Genomic DNA, 20,652 nt, shown 5'->3' on the forward strand with positions numbered 1-20,652 from the left:
CAGGTTTGTTTTTTTTCCAGGTGTGATTGGTTTAAGAGAATCAAATATTTTTTTTATTGTGGTAAAATACATATAACATAAAATTTACCATTTTAATCTTTTATTTATTTATTAAAAAAAATTTTTTTTTAACATTTATTTATTTTTGAGACAGAGAGAGACAGAGCATGAACGGGGGGAGGGTCAGAGAGAGAGGGAGACACAGAATCGGAAGCAGGCTCCAGGCTCTGGGCCATCATCAGCCCAGAGCCCGACGCGGGGCTCGAACTCACGGACCGTGAGATCGTGACCTGAGCTGAAGTCGGACGCTTAACCGACTGAGCCACCCAGGCGCCCCTTTTTTAATCTTTTAAAAAGATGTTTTTTTTAATTGAGAGAGAGCCTGAGTGAGTGGGGGAGGGGCAGAAAGGGAAGGAGAGACAGAATCCAAAGCAGGCCCTGTGCTTTGCACAGCACAGAGGCTGCTGTGGGGCTCAGTCCCACAAACTATGAGATCATGACCTGAGCTGAAAGTAAGAGTCTCTCAACCAACTGAGCCGCCCAGGTGCCCCCATTTTAACCATTTTTAAGTGTACAGTTTAGTAGTGTAAAGTACATTCACACTGTTATGCAAACAATGCCTAGACCTCTTTTCATCTTGTAAAACTGAAACTCTGTACCCAGCCCCACATTCTCACCTTCCCATTAGCTCTTGGCGACCACCATTTTACTTTCCGGCTCTATGAATTTGACTACTCAAGGTACTTTGTAAGTGGCATTTGTCTTTATGTGCTGGCATATTTCACTCCAGATGTCAAGGTTCATCCATGCTGTAGCATGTATTTCCTTTTAATATGATATAATGTATACTATATTACATTTAATATATATAAAATATATATAAATAATTATTAAATATTATATACAATATATTTCTTTTCTTTTTAAGGCTGTATAATATTGCATTGTTTGTATATATCACATTTTGTTTATTCATCGATGGTCATTTGGGTTGCTTCCATCTTTTGGCTTTGTGAATAATTATGCTATTAATATTTGTGTACAAATCTCTCTTTGAGTTTCTGTTTTCAATTTTTTCTGAGTATATATCCATAAGTGGAATTGTGGGCTCATACGTTAATTCTGTTTTTAATTTTTTTGAGGAGGCACCATACTAGTTTTCATAGGGGAATTATTTATTTATTTATTTTTATTTTAGAGAGCACGAGTGGGGGAGAGGGATGGAGGGGAAGAGAGAGAGAATCCCAAGCAGGCTCCACGCTCAGTGCAGATGCCGTCTGATGTGGGGCTTGATCCCATGACCCCGGAATCATCTGACCTGAGCCAAAATCAAGTTGGATGCTTAACCGATTGAGCCACCTAGGTGCCCCAGGAGAATTAGTTTCTTTATCCTACTCATATCATATAGCTGGAAAGGATAGTGGCTTGAAACTTCTAGTCATTCACTTCTTGCCACTACTTCTTTATGAATGCTTGCTTCTCTTCTTTGACTTCTCTAACGAGGATGGAGTAGTGATTACTCAGAGCTCTCTGATCATACCTTTATGATTATGCTATATGATCAAGGAGGACAAAGTATTCTTTCGGTGATCCAGGAAGATTACCTTCCAGTTACTGGTATAGTTGCAATGGCCAAGGATGTAGTACTAGAATTGGCTCAACTGGCTGTGTGCCTGTTCCTATGCTTAGTGGGGAGTGAGATCAATTACCAGGTAAGGGGGGAGGTTTAGAGTAAGAAGTGTGTGAAGCATACAAAGATAATAGCTGCTGCAAGTCTCTGTTGCTCTAGTGTGCTTGGGTCCACATTTCAGCTGTCTCCTAGACCTTTCACTTAGATGTCTCACAAGTGCTTCAAACTCTTATTCCTTTTCCCATCTATGTCCCCTCAAAAGCTATATTTCAACCCCACTTGGCTTTCAGGTCATTAATGGCACAGAACTTTTCATTCCTCAGAATCTTTGTACAGGGGGCCTTTTGGCTGAAACATTCTTTTCTGCCTTACTTCTCATTCATCTACTAGCATCTACTAAAAATGACGTCTCAGTTTTTAGACTGGGTATTGGCAGTTTATTTTATTTTATTTTTATTTTAGAGAGAGTGTGAGTGGGGGAGAGGGTCAGAGGAAGAGAGAGAGAGAGAGAGAGAGAGAGAGAGAGAGAGAGAGAGAATCTTAAGCAGGCTCCATGCTGACTGTGGATCATGAGTCTGGGATCATGACCTGAGCCAAAATCGAGTTGGACACTCAACCGACTAAGCCACCCACCAGGTGTACCTAGCTGGGTATTGGCAGTGTGTTGCTGCTATTAGTACAATGTGGAATACAGAAGAAGCTGGTTTGGGAGAAAGATCTAATTTCACTTTACACCTCGATTTTTTAGGTGAGTCGAAAACTGGGTTTTAGGTGAATCGAAAACCCAGCCCCTGCCTCCTCCACCATTTGCAAACATTTTTGTAAGGAGGGAGAGTGTACAGAGTGCAGTATGAAGTTCACTTATAAGACTGGACAAGGTTTTGGAAGATGGGTGAATGAAAGGAGAACATTGTTGTCTAAAACCACAAAAGAATGCTACATATCTCTAAAGGAGAGACTGCAAAATCCATATTTATGGGTGGAATAAAAAAGAAACCAGAAAAGAAGATAAAGAGCAGCTATGGGTAGAATAACCAGTGATGGTATAATAGAGGATATAAAGGAAAGTCAAAGAATAAGGATGCATACAATTTTTATAAAATTAGGAGTTTCATTCAAGAGTAATGAAGTCTTCTGTACCACCATCCAGAGAAAGAAAAGTAGTGCCAGTGACTAAGCAGAATCTAAAATAAGAGAAAGGAGATTTTGTTCATATAATGACCTCAGGGTTTTATATGTGGCATTTGAGCCCTTCTAAAAATAATAATCTGTGATCAAGATGGTAGCTGTATTAGAAAGATACCTGGATTGCGTATCAAGAATCTGGAGATTTCTTGGGGCACCTGGGTGGACAAATTGGTGAAGTGTCTGACTCTTGATTTTGGCTTAGGTCATGATCTCATGGTCATGAGACTGAGCCCCAAGTTGGGTTCTGTGCTAGATGTGAGACTTAAGATTCTCTCAAAATCTCTCTCTCTCTTTCCCCCTCCTCCTTCCCCCACCCTCTGCCCTTCTCCTCTGCTCACATGTAATATCTCTCAAAAAAAAAAAAAAATCCTGAGGGATTTCTTTAGTTTTGAGTAAATTATACCTAATTTGTCAAAATGAAATTGGCTCCTGCTCTTTGTATAAAACAGGATTGTTGTGTGTCAGATTAGATGATCTAGGTATCAGAGCACATCGAAAACTATGAAAGACCATATTGATGTTAGATATAAAGAGAATTATGCCCTTGGAAAATAAGTTTGTAATTCTGAATTTTCCTAGACATAGAACCATGTGCTGTTAACTTTGTGCCAGTGAATTTGTGTCAAAAGAAAGTAAAAAAAATTACTGATTATAAGCTTTGTTAAACATTTTGATCTTTATATTTGAGCAATGGGGCATAACTAATATAGTGGATGGAGGTGAAGAAGTATGTCATTATTTGTATTTTTTAAAAAAGCACCTGTTGTATGGAGTTTATGGGCAATGGTGGATGCAGGAAGCCATTTTATGCTTTTGGAGTTGATGTTGGTGTAAGAAGAGAGCTGTTTAGGAAGACACAGGTGATGGATTGGTGGTAGATTTATTGCAAGAGAGAAGGAAGAAGGTGATTCCTGACTTTGCCAACTGGTTAGATAATCATTCTATTCACCAAAATTGAGAACCTTGGAGGAAGATCAGGTTTGCGACAAAATCATTATCTTTCTTTTTTTTTTTTTAATGTTTATTTTTGAGAGAGAGAGAGAGAGAGAGAGAGAGTGTGTGTGTGTGTGAGAGGAGGAGAGGGAGACACAGAATCCAAAGCAGGCTCCAGGCTCTGAGCTGTCAGCCCACAGCCTGATGCAGGGCTCAAACCCATGAACCACGAGACAGTGACCTGAGCCGAAGTGAGAGTCTTAACCAACTGAGCCACCGAGGTGCCTGGGAAATCATCTTTGAGTGGAATTTGATTTTCTACTGAGACATCCAAAAACCTATGTTGAGGAAGTCACTAGCATACACTAATGGAATTAGTGGATGGAATGAGACCACTTGAGAGGGTATATTGTGAGAAGAAAAGAGTGTTTAGGAATTAGCTTTGGACAACTTCAATATTTAAAGAATAGGTGGAAAGGGTTGAGCCAGTGGAGGAAATGGTGAAGGAATGATTAGTGCAGTAGGAGGAAAACTAGGAGAAGGTTGTACATGGAAACCAAAGGAAAATATTTTAAGGAGAAACTGATGAGCATTGATTATAGCTGCTAAATAGTCTGAAAAGATGGGCTTAAAAAACACATATTGCATTCAACAACTTGGAGATTATTGCTGAGATTATATTGATTATCAGTGAGAACAGAAAACGTTTTGAAATGGATTTGGGGTGAAAGAAATGCAGAATAGATGACAGTGGCAAATAATCAAGGAATTTAGCTTCTAGAAGGAGAGGAGAGTAATGAAGTCAAATAAAGGAAGAGGGATATTGTTTCAATTTATGATTTTTTAAAACCTTATTTATTGTGCAAATATATCATGGTAAATAATACAAAAGTATGGCTCAGTGAACAAATTTTTACAAAACCACCTGTGTAACAATCACCTAGGGTAAGAAATAGAATATTGCTACCTAATTGCCTAGTGATTTTGAATTTCACATAAATAAAATTATTCACTATATAGTTTTTTTTATATCTGGCTTCTTTTGCTTATTATGTTTGTACGTTCATCAATATTATGATGTATGGCAGTGGTTCAGTACTATTCCATTGTTGCAATATACCCACTGTGCTTTTCTACTTTCGTTTTGATGGACATTTGGATTGATTCCAGCTGTTGGCTCTTTACAAATACTGTTGCTATGGAGGTGCCTGGCTGGCTCGGTTGGTAGAGTGTGTGACTCTTGATCTAGGGGTTGTGAGTTCAAGCCCCACATTGGGTGTAGAGATTACTAAGAAAAAAATAAATAGGCTTGAAAAAAATTTTTAAAGTTAATGCTGCTATGGATATTCCTGTGCTTGTCTCTTGGCTTCAAGTGAGTGTATATCTGGAGTAGAACTACTTGGTCAAAGGGCATGGTATCTTCAATTTGAGAATATATTGTCAAACTGTTTTCCAAAGTGATTGTACTGTTTTACATTCACTAGCAGTAAATAAACAATTACTTTATTTCACATCCTGCCCCTTGGTTTTGTCATTGTGGTTTAAAAAAAATTTTTTTTTAACGTTTGTTTATTTTTTTGAGAGAGAGGGCGGGGGAGGGGCAGAGAGAGAGGGAGATGCAGAATCTGAAGCAGGCTCTGAGCTGTCAGTACAGAGCCCGATGTGGGGCCCAAACTCATGAACCATGAGATCTGTGAGATCATGACCTGAGCTGACGTTTGGGTGCTTAACCGACTGAGCCACCCAGGGGCCCTTTGTCATTGTGTTTTTAATCAACACTTCCTTAATTACAAATGCGATTGAGCTACTTTTCATATTTATTGATGATGGATTTATTTGAATATCCTTTTTTTGAAGTGTTTTTTCACGTCTCCAGCCTGTTTTTCTAATGACTTTTTCATATTGATTTTTAATTGTTATGTGTATGAGATATGTCCTTGTGGGGTTATATTTGTTACAAGTCTCTTTTCCCCTGCTGTGGCTTGCCTTTTCACTTTTCTGGTAAGGTTGGCTCATGATTAATTGAAATTCTTCATTTTAATTTAATAGATAATGTAGTAGGATTGTGTAATATTTCTTTTTTTTAAAGATTAAAAACTTTTTTTTTTATTTTTGAGAGAGAGAGAGAGTGAGCATGTGTAGGCATGTGTGTGAGAGCAGAAGAGAAGAGAGAGAGGGGGACAGAGTATCTGAACTGGGCTTTGTGCTGACAGTAGAGAGCCTGATGTGAGGGTTGAACTCATGAACTGTGAGCTTATGACCTGAGGCAAAGTTAGATGCTTAACTGACTGAGCCCCTAGGTGCCCCTAGGTGATATTTTGTGTGATATTTCTATAGCAGTGCTGGGTTGCCATAGAATGTACTAAGAGAATGGATAGTTGGATTCATCTAGGATTGAGATTTTGTGAGTTGGGCACCATGCAGAGATTCCACAAAAAGAGATTTGAGACTGTAGATTATTGACAGAAGTTACTGAGATAATTGGTCCAAGAGTGTAAGATGGAAAGAGAGTCAATATAAGATGATCTATAGAATAGAGAGAAGGTAGGGGTGTCAGTGGACCTGAGGGCCTAATGAAGTCAGAGAATGGATCATAATGGAAGTGGTTGAGCAAACTTGCTGGAAGATAAGGTTGTGATTTAAGAATAGAATGCTTGAATTAGTGTTTTGTGAGGTGCAATAGTTTTGTTCAGGAAGGATATCTTTTGTCATATTGATTTTATAACAGATGCTTAATATTCATTGATGTGAATTGGAAGTTGATTACACAAGTACATATAATTCTCTTGTAGTGGACTCTATGCCTGGTGTTCAGGTATATCAGGATTCACTTCCTATACATGAAGGAATATAACTTGTCTTCCACTGTTAAATTTACAAATATTAGAAATTCTAGCAGATTACACTTCATATTTATATTTAATTAATTTTAGTAAAATTTTTTATTTTCATGTATCACTTACAGATAGATGGTTTTGTTCCTGGTATTAATATTCCCAAGTTCTCTAATGAGACTTTGGTTTTTAAAACCTTACTTGTGCAGATAATTGTAAGTACTGTTATAAAAAAAATACTAGTTTTCTAATTTCAGCTTCCTGATCCCTGTTCACTTTCTTTTAAATGATGTCTTCCAAATACTTTTTATTGAAAAAATGTTTGTTTATTTATTTTTCTTTTTTTAAAATTTAAACCCAAGCTAGTTAACTTGGATTATATAGTGTAATAATGTTTTCAGGAATAGAATTTAGTGATACATCATTGAAAAACAATTTAAACACCTGTTACACTAATAATATTAAAGAAGAGTAGTTGTTTACTTTTTAATTTGCTTCTTTGTGACTTAATTCTAATGCAGATACATCAAGAAATCTGGAATTTCATGAAATACACAGTACTGGGAATGAGCCGCCTCTGCTGATTATGATCGGCTACAGTGATGGAATGCAAGTCTGGAGCATCCCAGTAAGTATGAAGAAGGTTGAATCCCTAAAATATAATACTTTCCACCATGCTAGCTGATGTGAAATCTGGTGATACTTTCTGTAAGGTCTCATTAACTCTATTAAGTAGTTATTATTATTATTATTATTATTTCCCTTCTATTTTCCAGAATGGTAAAAAAGCTTGCAGAAGGCTTTTTCTTTTCTTTTTTCTTTTTAAATTAATTAATTAATTAATCAAAATTTTTTTTGGAGAGAGTGAGAGGGTGCAGATGAGCAAGGGAGGGGATAGAGAGGGAGAGAGAATTCCATGAGGGGCAGAAAGAGAAATGGGGCTCACCCGAAGCGGGACTCGAGCTCACCTGATGTGGGACTCGAACTCATGAACCCTGAGATCATGACCTGGGCTGAAGTCAGATGCTTAACTGACTGAGCCATCCAGGCACCCCTCTTTTCTTTTTTAAATTAGCAGTCATTAAAAATCAATGTTTTGAATCAGTTAAAACATTTATGTGGTACAAAATTCAAGTTACAAAGGGTTAAAAAACCTTTCCACCCTTGTCCCCCATTTCCCCTCGAGGCAACTAGGATTTCTAGTTTCTTATGTATCCTTATGGCTGTATTTTATGCAAATGATAACATAAACAAATCTGTTTCTGCCACCCTGCCCTCTCTAAAAGATGGTAGCATATTATGCAACTTAGTCTATACCTTGCTGTGTTTTACTTTTTTTTTTTTAATTAAAAAAATTTTTTTTTAATGTTTATTTATTTCTGAGAGAGAGAGAGACAGAGTGCGAGCAGGGGAGGGGCAGAGAGAAAGGGAGACACAGAAGCCAAAGCAGGCTCCAGGCTCTGAACTGTCAGCACAGAGCCGAACGTGGGGCTTGAACCCTTGAACTGTGAGATCGTGACCTGAGCCAAAGTCGGACGCTTAACCGACTGAGCCACTCAGGCGCCCCTTTGTTTTACTCTTAATGTCAATATTCAGAGAGCTTCTTCTTTGAAGGTTATAGCTGTGTACAATTCCATTGTTTGGATTTTCTTTAATTTATGTCATTTATTTCCTATATTGAAAAAACTTGAATGTCTTTTTTTTTCCCTGCTCTTAGCCATAATGATATAATATGTGAATTTGAACAAAGGTTATTTTATGTCTGTGTATCTGTATAAGATAAATCAAAATTTTGATAAATGTTTAAAATTGCCTAATATTGGTCCCAGTTTGCCTGTTAAATCTTACATGTTCCTCTTTGGGATGACGAAAAATAAAATGTCCTAAGAGAGGAAGAGGCTAGGTAGGATCATAGCTGAGTGAACTGTAGTAAAGATTGCATAATTTGGCTTGTACTTACATTCTGGCATGGCCTAAATATCGAATCTCTCCAGTAGATGATAGGGGGAAGGGGAACTTCTGTTGTGTGGTTCTTTTGCAGTTGGAGGCTCAGGGTCAATACAGAGACTTTTAATTTATACCTTTAATAAATTCATTCACCAAATTGTTGTACGTGTGTGTTTCTGCTAAAATTTTTGCTCCCTCTTTTTGGTTCCGTTGGGTAATACCAATTCTTAAAAGATTTATAGGAAAACATAGTTTATTATGTCAAATTTAAAGGAATTTGAGATGTTTTTGAGTACAGAATTTGGCTTCAGTGGCATAAGGATTATTAAGTAATGATCACATTGGACTTCATAATTCTTTAACATTTTTAGTAAAAAATTATTCTTTGATAAATCACGATGAACTTCAGTCTTTCATCTAATCGTATAATTAATTATGTATGGTATTATTATTTAGGGTTTGGGGTTTTATATTTCTTGTTTTTAAAGATTGGCTTTTTTTTTTTCCAGAGGTAGAAGAATCCTGCTGATATGTCATATAATGAGTGTCCTCTTTCTTTTGCCTTTTTTGGATGTGTAGTTGATGTTTTTCATGGGTCTACAATGTTGTTTGTGATTTAAGTATCATGCCAAAGACATGGACAAAGGACTTAAAATTAGGCAGTGTTTTTTGTTTTTTTCCCCCCTTCCAAGAGAAATATTTCTAGGTTTTGTGATCAGAGGAAAAGATTTTGTAAATGTAACTTTTTCTTATTAATAGATACAACATTTTAAACTCTTATGCTGTCTGTTGACAGGCTTGAAGGCAGAGGGGAAGCTAGAGCTTTAACAAGAAGGTTGAGTCTGTGTGATTAGGGGTGTTGACTGGATTGAGCACATTCCTTTGGTGGTACTCAGGCTACCCAGTTGTTTCGGTTATAATTAGAGGTATCACTTTTAATAGTTTTAAAGTTAACTTGTGTTTAGCTGTGAGTAACTTTAAAAGTTTTCTGACTAATTTAAATTACTTCTTTAAAATAGTTCTTATGCCCAGATTGTATTTTGAGACACTTGAATAATCTTTTCTTCATGGAATATTCATTAGCTGGTTGTTTACTCTTGTAGTATTATAGCTCTGTGAGAACTATTTCATGAATTAGGAAGCATTTTGGGAAAATAGGCTCCTTCTGTTGCATTGATTGTGCTCTTACTATGTCCAAAGCATTTTATATACACATGATCTCATCTGTTGTATACTGTGAGGTAGAAGTTGTCGTATTTATAGGTGTTAACATCACACTACGTGTAAGAGGCGGGATTAGAATTCAAACCCAGTTCTATCTGACTTCGTCTTCAAAGCGTATGATCTCAGAGCTGTACTTCATTACTCTCCAAATGTGATAGCAAAAGATATGCCATGCAAGTACACCAGTGTTCATTGTGAAAGGTTATGATATGGCTTCAAATATTCATCTTTTATAGAGTATCATGACTGTTACCCATTACTAACTAACCCCTTCCAAAACTTGTTTATCACTAGTCAGTTATTCAGTAATCACTTAAGTGTTACCATGTGCTAGACAGTGGGGAGCTTTATGTTGGTCAACCCAGGAATAATCCCAGCTCTTAGGGGTCTTTGCAGACCATAAATCATATTTGCTTTTGAGTAAGTGTGAGTGGGCAGAAAGTCAATCCCTGTCCAAACCATAGCTCAGTTTTTGCTTCAAGTTTGTGAACAGGGTTCCCTCGTGTTGATTTTATATAACCTGTGAGTCTCAGATGAAGAAAATAAACATATCCTGGGTAAACATTTAAAAAATTGTTTACAAATTGCACAGATTTGAACAAGGCTTAAATAGTGCCTTGACAGACAGTTAAGTGGAGATAGCTCAGAAGCAGAACTGCCCAGAAGTAGTTTCTCGACTGCCTAGTCCCCACCACTTTGTTTACAGGGTGGCTGTAGGAAAACACTGGCTTTCCCAAGCTGTCAGGCCCTTTTTTCAACACATCGGATGTAAGAAAGAGTTGGATAAACAGGCCCTTTTCCCATTCATGCCTAACAATCTCTTTGCCTCTTTTTGGTAATATAAATACAGGTTCTTGTGCTTAAAATTCTTAATTAAAAAAAATAAATAAATAAATAAAGGTTGTACATGGACTAAAGGCCAAATAGTTTTATGAGATTTGTTTTAAAAAAAGCAGTTCTATACTTTTCCTTTCATGACTCCTTTAATTCTATTAGCTCTTATCTCAGTATATATTTCAGTTATTTTAATACATCATACTTACATTCGTTATTTTTCTTTTCTCCGAGTCTTATACATAGAGTGATTTCGTGCTGTGAACTATGAGGACTTAAAAGGTGTTCATTTATTCAGCAAAGGCCTGGGATAAAATAATGTATTTTGAACAAAACAGACGTGGTGTTTGCTCTAATGGAGCTAGTAGGGGAGGTGAATTTAAATAAAAATCAATTAATATACAACTTAAATTGAAATTCAAGGAAAAGAATAAGAGATTATAGTAAGAAAGTGGCCTAGAAGTTAGGATTTAGCCAGGGAATGCTTGAAACGGCAAACAGTAAAGTCTGTGGCTCTGAGGTGGAAATGTTCTTTCCTGTATGGTTGGACATTGATTTAGATTTTTTAAGTTTTTGTCTTCTTAAAGAATATTGAGACAAATATCTTTATGATCATGTAATTTGGAGAGATCAATGAAAGTAGATACACCAAGGCTCTTGATAGATTTTCCAGATTGCATTCTTGTAAAGCCATTTGTACTTACCCCATTCATTTATTAATTCACTTACTCAGCAAAGATTTATTGATTTTTGTTTATGAGCCAGACCCTGTTCAAGGTGCTGGGAAAACAACAATGAACAAAACAAAATCATTCTTCGTGTGGTAGGGAGGAAGATGATAATAAACAAACATCTAGTATACTAGATGATGGTAAGTGTTAGGATGGGGTGGTTGATGTTGCTGTGGGTTGTTGTATTATACAGGGTGGCCTGGGGAAGTCTCTCTCAAAGATCCTTTGAGCAAAAGTGTGGAAGAGTGATCCTTATGGGTATTTGAAGGAGGAACATTCAAAGCCAGTACTCTGTGGTAGGACTTTGTTTCCTGTGTTCAAGAACAGCAAGGAGGCAGTTTAGCTGGAGGTGGGTGGGCAAGGTGAAGAATGCTTGGAGATGATGCCTGAGAAGTGGTCGTGGGCTAGAGCTTTGTCAACTACAGACTTCACAAATTTCAAATGTAGAGCAAAGTTGTGACAATTTTATGGTGAAAGCATGTATATCTACACCTAGATTTGAATCATTAAAATTTTACTATACTTCCTTTATTTCATATCCATCTTGTTCAATGCATTTCAAAATAAATTGTAAACTTCAGTATACTTTACCCTATTTTTTCGTGCTATCATTAATTAGAGTTCAATATTTGATTAATTTTTGTTGGATAAACTCTACAGCCATTAAATACACAATTCTTAATATGTCAAGTTATTGAGCTTTGATAAATGCATACACCTAGGTAACCCAGATCTCTGTCAAGATACAGAACATGTTTATCACTGAAGAAATTTCCTTCATGTCTATTCCTAGTTAATTTTCTTCCATCCCATTCAGAAGCAACCACTGTTCTCATTTTTTCCCTCACTATAGATTAGTGTTGCCTGTTTTATAACTTCCTGTGCTATTATACTATATGCACTTTTTCTTTTTTTTTTTTTTTGTGGAAGGCTTCCTTCACTCAGCATGTTTATGAGATTCACCCATGATGTTTATTCCTTTTTATTGCCAAATAATACTCCAACTTATGAATATACCATAGTTTATCCCTTCTTTTAGTGATGGATAGCTGGGCTATTTGTAGCTTTTGCCTTTTCTGACTAAAGCTGCTGTGAAGATCTTCTGTAAGTCTTTTTGTTAAGTGTGTGTTCATTTCTCTTAGGTAAATGCCTACAAGTGGAATTGTAGCTTCATAGGGTAGGAATGTGGTCAGTTTTATAACAGACTCCAAACCTTTTTGTACCATCTTATATTTCCCCCAGCCGTGTAGGAGTTGTTCCATTAACCTCATCAACATTTGGTGTTGTCCATCTTTTTAATTTTAGCCATTCTTATGGGTGGCACCTTGTGGACTAATAATGTTGGACTACTTTTTCATATATTGTTGGCCATTTGAGTATCTTTTAGGAATATCTTTTAGGATTTTTTTTGCCCACTAAAAAAATGAGTTGTGGAAGTCATTTGAGGATTTTGAACAGATGTAGACAGCGATGCCTCTTACAAAATAGTAAAGGTATGATAAAGAGCAAATATGGGTGGAAAGATAGTGAGTTCAGTTTTCAGTTAGTGGAGGATGAACTGGTAGTGCTGGTCCATGAACTGGTAATAGTGAAGTATTTGTTACTGTATGCAACAAAATAAGTACAGAAAATGAGAGTAAGCTTTTAGACATCCATAGCTGTTTGCTAGTTGCACATCATCTAAATATGTGTTTGTCATTTACAGAAGTATCTGTTTGTGCCAGAATGGAAATTAAAAAATAAATAATTGGTCATTTATAACATGGTTTGACAAATACTATCAACAGGGCATCCAGGTGGAGGAGGAGTTTATGAGAGTGTCTATGTTTTAGACGTTGTGTAGTCATGTTATTTTATTTAACACAGACAACTCTCACTTCTATGATTATTAACATTCATTTTAGTGGTTATATGCACTCTGGACATGGGATGAGATATAGAAGTTTCAGGGAAGAAATCTGAACTGCAAGATGAGAACTTGGATTTATTAAATCTTTCAGCCAGTGTGAACTCATTAAAAATCCTTGAGTAACAGAGATACATGGCAAAATCCATACTTAATAAAGATTTATTTTGCTGTGACAGTGGGATGAATAGAGAATAGGGAGAAAAGAAGAGGTTATAAGGCTACTTAGGAATCAGTTTCAACATTGTCCAATATGAGGTTGAGAACCTTGAACAAAGTTTGTTTTTGTGGTATCTGATAAGCTATTAAGAGGAGAAGAAAGAGTCAAAGTTGTTCCCAAGGTATTGACCTGGGGCTGGTGCTACCTGGTATGTAAGATAGCTAGTTTTAGAAGAAGTAGAATTTATTATTAGACTTATACTTACATTATGTTAAAAATTATATGAGGCAAAAATTGTATTGCATAGTGTAAGTAATAGAGGTCTCACTTAAAATTTTCAGTGGATAAGAAACCCAAGATATACCATTATAAAAGTCCTGATAGTTTTCCCTACTTTTTATGTTGTCTATTTTTTTATTTATTTAAAGATTTAATTTAATTTTAATTTTAATTATTTTATTTTTATTTTTTATTAAATTAAAAAAAGTCTTTATTTTTGAGACAGAGAGAGAGAGAGATAGACAGACAGACAGACAGACACACAGCATGAGCAGGAGAGGGGCAGAGGCAGAGGGAGGCACAAGTGATTTTTCACTTACATATTACACCCAGTGCTCATCACAACAAGTGCCCTCCTTAATACCCTTAATCACCTTAATACCTCCTTAATCACCCTTTTAGCCTAAATCCCCCACCCCCTACCTCCCCTCCAGCTCCAAGAAAGCACTCCAAATGTTAACTTACTGAACCTAAGGTTCATGTGGAGTGCCTTCTTGGAGCTTTGAATGTACTTCAAAGATGTGACACTAGGTGTCACTAACACATTGCGGTAAGAAAAGTGCAGCTGTTCTCTTGAAAGGAAATATTTCCCCTAGCTTTTAGCGTATGTAGCTTTTACACTAAAGCTTTAGAGAAACATGCAAGGGCATATTTGAGGTAAATACCAATTAGTATTTTATTTATTAGAAGTTGGGTGCCAGTAGACCTTGCCATGTCACGATTGCTAGCCAGGAACAATTTTTATGAGTTTCACTTGGGAGCAATATAAAGTCTATGATTTGGGTATCTGGCAAACAGAGGAAATTTGAATATGGACCTGAATCAAAAAATTGTGCTCATTGAAAATAGGTCCTTATTTTGTTTGGTCTAGTCTCTTGTTTACTGGGAAGAGAAGTAAAGGATGGCTCTTTAGTCATCTGCAGTGGAATAGCATTGATTGTCCTGGAATGAATGGAAGCAAAAATGAAGAATGATGTTGCAACAACTTCTAGAATCCACCTGTATTAACAGAGAAAAATACTTTTGCTTAGAGTGTTTCTTACAGTGTCACTTTAGAAAAGTCTTACATCTGAAGTTTAATTTTTCCTTGTGTTTTAATAGTGGCTTTATGTTACTTTTGTTGATTTAATATATGCACTCTACTTTGAGTTTGAAATTTATTACCACAAATTGGAATCTTGTTTGAAATATTTTTGATGTTTTTCTGTTCTAAAGCAGAAAGTATTCTTTGGACACAGACTTATGAGTGTGTGGAACGCAATTTTTTTCTTTTGTTATAAATCCTCTTGTTTTAAATTTTATTGAATATATTAAATACAGTAAAGTACACAGGTCTTAAGTGTGCAGACTGAATTGTTATATATGTATATAACCTTCTGTAGATCACTCAGAATAAGATATAGAACATTTGCAGCAACTCCGAAGAATTCCACTTCCCTGTTAATATTGTCCTCCTTATACCTCCAAATAACCAATATGCTGACTTCTGCCAGAGATTAGTTTTTCTGTTTTTGAACTTCATAAAAAATATCGTAGATACCTGTGCTCTTTTATGTTTGGCTTCTTTCTCTTTTAACAGTATGACTATGAGATTCTTTCATGTTCTTGTGTGTAGCAGTAATCTGTTCTTATTTTTTTTCTGTGTAGTATTTTATCATGAATACAACACATTTAAAGAAGTCCACTATATAGCCAATAGACATTTTTGGTTGTTTCCAGTTTTTGAGCATTATAAATAAAACTTCTCTGAATGTTATTTTATATGGTTGTTGGTGGACATATACTGTATCCATTTCTCTTGGACATATAGACCTAGAGTAGATTTGCTGTGTTATAGCGTATATGTATGTTTAACGTTAGTTCATATAACCAGTTTTCCAAAGTAGTTTTACCAATATGTATGCCCACTAGCAATGTATGAAAGTTTCATTTGCTCCATATTTCTCATTGGTTTTTGGTATTGTTAGCTTTAAAAATTTTTACCATTCTGGTAGGTGTGTACTAGTATCTCATTGTGGAGTTTGAAAGATGCTTTTTATTTTGCAATAATTTTAAACTTCCAGAAAATTTTATAATTAGTACAAGGAGCTCCTTGATTTACCCAAATTTACCGGTTATGGACATTTTGCCTCACTGGCTATATCATTCTCTCAGTTTTTTTATTTGTGCAGATTTTTTTCTGAATGGTTAATAAGTAGGAGAAATAATGTACCCCTTTTCCGTAAATAATTCAGTATATATTGCTAAGAATAAGGCACATTATCTTATACAACTATAGCACTATCAAAACCAGGACATTTACATTTGATACAATACTGTTATGTAATCCACAATCCATTTTCTGATTTCATCATTTGTCCCAATAGTCTCCTTTATAGGTATTCTGACATTTTCACTTTTTTTTATGATTTTACTTTTTAAAAAATTTTAAAATTATTTATTTATTTATTTATTTCCAAGTTAGTTAGCATATAGTGCAATAATGATTTCGGGAGTAGATTCCAGTGATTCATCCCCTATGTATAACACCCAGTGCTTATCCCAATAAGTGTCTTCCTTAATGCCCCTTACCCATTTAGCCCATCCCCCCACTCACAGCCCCTCCAGCAACCCTCCGTTTGTTCTCTGTATTTAAGAGTCTCTTATGTTTTGTCCCCCTCCTTGTTTTTATATTATTTTTGCTTTCCTTCCCTTACGTTCATCTGTTTTGTATCCTAAATTCTGCATATGAGTGAAGTCACATGATATTTGTCTTTCTCTGACTAATTTCATTTAGCATAGTGTGTTCTAGTTCCATCCACGTAGTTGCAAATGGCAAAATTTCATTCTTTTTGATTGCCAAGTAGTACTTGGCTGTATAGATATACCACCTCTTCTTTATCCGTTCTTCTGTTGATGGACACTTGGGCTCTTTCCATACTTTGGCTATTGTTGATAGTGCTGCTGTAAAACATCGGGGTGCATGTGTCCCTTCAAAACAGCACACCTGTATCCCTTGGATAAAGACCTAGTTGTGCAATTGCTGGGGTCATAGGATAGTTCTATTTTTAATTTTTTGAGGAACCTCCATACTGTTTTCCAGAGTGGCTGCACCAGCTTGCATTTCCACCAGCAGTGCAAAAGAGATCCTCTTTCTCCGCATCCTCACCAACATCTGTTGTTGCCTGAGTTGTTAATGTTAGCCATTCTGACAGGTGTGAGGTGGTATCTCATGGTGGTTTTGATTTGTATTTCCCTGATGATGAATGATGTGGAGCATTTTTCCATATGTCTGTCAGCCATGTGGATATCTTCTTTATTAAAAAAAATTTTTTTTTTAACGTTTATTTATTTTTGAGACAGAGAGAGACAGAGCATGAACGGGGGAGGGTCAGAGAGAGAGGGAGACACAGAATCTGAAACAGGCTCCAGGCTCTGAGCAGTCAGCACAGAGCCTGACGCGGGGCTCGAACTCACGGACTGCGAGATTGTGACCTGACCCGAATTCGGACGCTTAACCGACTGAGCCACCCAGGCGCCCCTGTGGATATCTTCTTTAGAAAAGTGTCTATTCATGTCTTTTGCTCATTTCTTCACTGGATTGTTTGTTTTTTGGGTCTTGAGTTTAATAAGTTCTTTATAGAGGCATACAGTATGTACTCCTTTGTGTCATTTTTTGTTTAGTGTATTTTTTAGATTCATCCATGTTGTTGTATGTTGTCATGGTTTGTGTTTTTTATTTTATTACTTTGATCATGTTTTCATGGTCTTTATATATCTGGTACCAAGTACATTGTCTGGCAGTTAGTTGGGATGGATATATATATATATATATATATATATATATATATATATATATATATGTTTATATATATACATTTATGTATGTATGTGTACATGTAGACGTATATATGTGTGTATATGTTTAGTAAATGTATTTCAAGATTTCAATATTTTGCTCAGTATTTTCATCTAAGAGTGCTAGAGAGTCAATTTTAGAAAGATACAAACTAAAGTTCATAATCGTTTGCTATTGGCTTACATCCCATTCCATTCCCAATCTGTCCCTTCTTCCTAAAATCTCTATGTTTATTAATTAATAGCATCATACTTTTTCCATTTAGCCACATTGAAGCCTAGGGTCTATGCCACGTATTAGGAGATACAAATATCACTAAGACCTGAGTCCTGAGCAGATCACATTCTATATATGTGAGGTGTCACTACATAATTGCAGTCTGTGTCAGTGCTTCCCAGATGGGAGTGCTTTTGCCCGCAAGGAAACATTTGCCATGTTTGCGGACATTTTTTATTGTCACGATTGGGAGTTGCTACTGGCATCTCGTAGATGAAAGCCAGAGATGCTACAAAGCTTCCTACAATGTTTAGGACATTTTTGCTCAACAAAGCATTGTCCATTCCAAAATGTCAGTAGGGCTGAAGTTGAGAAACCCTGGCCTGTGAAATTCATGTTCCAGTGGAGGAACGAATGGAGCACCGCAGAGCACTGAGTAGTGAGGAGATGCCTGGGGGAGTTTTGACACTTGCGCTGCCTAGTGAAATTTCATAATGTTAATATAAATAATAGCATCTGTAATTTGAATAATCAGAATATACCACACCATCATATTAGGTGCATCACCTATTATTCTCTATTATCCTGTCAATTTTACTATTTTTTTTTTAAGATTTTTTATTTTTGAGTACTCTCTATACCCAACATCGGGCTTGAACTCACAACCCTGACATAAAGAATTGCACACTCAAGATGCACACAAGAATCTTTGATTTAAGCCAGGCAGGCACCCCTTAGTTTCACTATTTAGTGTCATTCTCATTTTGTAGATAAAAAATTAAAGCTCATATTTAACCCTTAAAATGCACAGCCTCCCCACTATCAACATTCCACATCAGTAGTCCCTTTTATCTGTGGTTTTGCTTTCCACGATTTCCGTTACCCACAGTCAGCTGTGGTCTGGAAGCAAACGATCCTGCATCTGTTGTATTGCCATAAGGTGAATAGTAGTCTAATACTACGTCACATGCCTGCATCATTCATCTCACTTCATCTCATCACGTAGGCATTTTATCATCTGACATCACCACAAAGAGAGTAAATACAGTACATTATGTTTTGAGAGAGAGACATTCATATAACTTCTCTTATAGTATATTGTTATAATTGTCTTATTTCATTGTTGTTGTTAATCTCTTACTGTGCCTAATTTATAAATGAAACTTCACCATGATATATACATATAGGAAAATGTATTTATAGGATTTCTTACTATCCACAGTTTCAGGCATCCCCTGGAGGTCTTAGAATGTATCGCTCATAGATAAAGGGGGACTACTGTATAGTTTTGCCTTTCCATAATGTCATATAGTTGGAATCATACAGCATGTAGCTGTTTCAGATTGGCTTCTTTCACTTAGTAATACACATTTAAGTTATGCCCAAGTCTTTTCATGGCTTGGTAGCTCATTTCTTTTTAGCACTAAATAATATTACATTGTCTGGATGTACCATAATTTATTTATGGTAGATATCTTTAAAAAATTCAGATATAGCATATATACTCTAAAAAGTACAAACCTTGGGGCGCCTGGGTGGCGCAGTCGGTTTAGCGTCCAACTTCAGCCAGGTCACGATCTCGCGGTCTGTGAGTTCGAGCCCCGCGTCGGGCTCTGGGCTGATGGCTCAGAGCCTGGAGCCTGCTTCCGATTCTGTGTCTCCCTCTCTCTCTGCCCCTCCCCCGTTCATGCTCTGTCTCTCTCTGTCCCAAAAATAAATTAAAAAAAAAAAAATACAAACCTCAAGTCTGTAGTTTGAAGACTCTTTGTGTGTATATGTGATTATGTAAATGTGTATGTTTGTACCCATATGTAAATAAGTGAAAGTAACATTGAGAACAAAATGTAGAGCATTTTTCTTATGTAGTTCCTCAGCCAATATTTCCCTTCCCCTCAGGTAAGATGATAACTATTCTGACCACAGATCTGTATTGAACGTCATATAAATAGAGGCACACAGTATGTACTCCTTTGTGTCTTTTTTTGTTCAGTGTATTTTTTAGATCCATCCATGTCGTTGCATGTTGTCATGGTTTGTATTTTTGATTTTTGATTTTATTACTGTGTTATATCCCACTGATTAGATATACCAATTGTTTAGCTATTATCCTTTTGGGATGGGCATATATGTTTCTATAATGAATATAGCTCCTATGAACATAATTGTAGATTTATGTGCTCTATTTTTGAGTATGTACTTAGGAGCAGCATTGCTGGGCCACAGGTCAGGCATATATTTAACTTGATTAGAAATTGCCTACAGGTTTTTCAAAGATGTTGAACCATGATACACTTTCACCTGCAATATCTGAGAGTTGTAGTTGCTCTGCTTCCTGCTACCATTGATGTTGTCATTCATTTTTTAAATCATCTTGTCAGTCTTACAAGTTCATAAGGTATCTATTTTACAGAAGAACAATCTTAGGCTTCTATTTAATATAATGTTTCTTTTTGGTTAGATATCTATGCAAAACTGTCTTCAGCCAACAGATTGTATCAGGATACATTTACAATACCAATCAAATATGACAAACTCAGTCTTTAAAAAAATTTTTTTTAAACATTTATTTATTACTGAGAGACAGAGCGACACAGAGCATGAGCAGGAGAGGGGTAGAGAGAGGGGGAGACACAGAATCTGAAGCAGGCTCCAGGCTCTGAGCTGTTAGCACAGCGCCTGACACGGGGCTCGAACTCACGATCTATGAGATCATGACCTGAGCTGAAGTCAGTTGCCTAACCAACTGAGCCACCCAGGTGCCCCCAAACTCAGTCTTTTAGAAGTAGAAAGAGGCTGTAATCCAAAATTGGCTTATCTGTAGCACTATTTTCTCTCTTTCCAATTGGACATGTATTCTGCACAAAATAAAGTAACAAGTTAAAGGGAATCCAGTTTGTGTGTCTGAGTGATGATGAAGTGTTTATGACAGCTG

The 20,652-nt window shown here is 36.3% G+C and overlaps 1 protein-coding gene across 13 annotated transcripts in view; it reads left to right on the forward strand.

Annotated features, from left to right (window-relative positions):
- The window catches only part of BCAS3 (BCAS3 microtubule associated cell migration factor), a 614,259-nt gene that overhangs the window by 20,365 nt on the left and 573,242 nt on the right, over window positions 1-20,652 (forward strand). For all 13 annotated transcript variants that reach the window (XM_078437391.2, XM_078437395.2, XM_078437397.2 and 10 more), the window contains one exon: window positions 7,107-7,213. In XM_078437391.2, the coding sequence (XP_078293517.1) occupies window positions 7,107-7,213 (107 nt within the window). The remainder of the gene's footprint in view (window positions 1-7,106; window positions 7,214-20,652) is intronic.

The sequence above is a fragment of the Panthera onca genome, chromosome E1 (genome assembly GCF_046562875.1).
Source record: "Panthera onca isolate mPanOnc1 chromosome E1, mPanOnc1 haplotype 2, whole genome shotgun sequence".
In the NCBI taxonomy this organism is placed as follows: Eukaryota; Metazoa; Chordata; class Mammalia; order Carnivora; family Felidae; genus Panthera; species Panthera onca.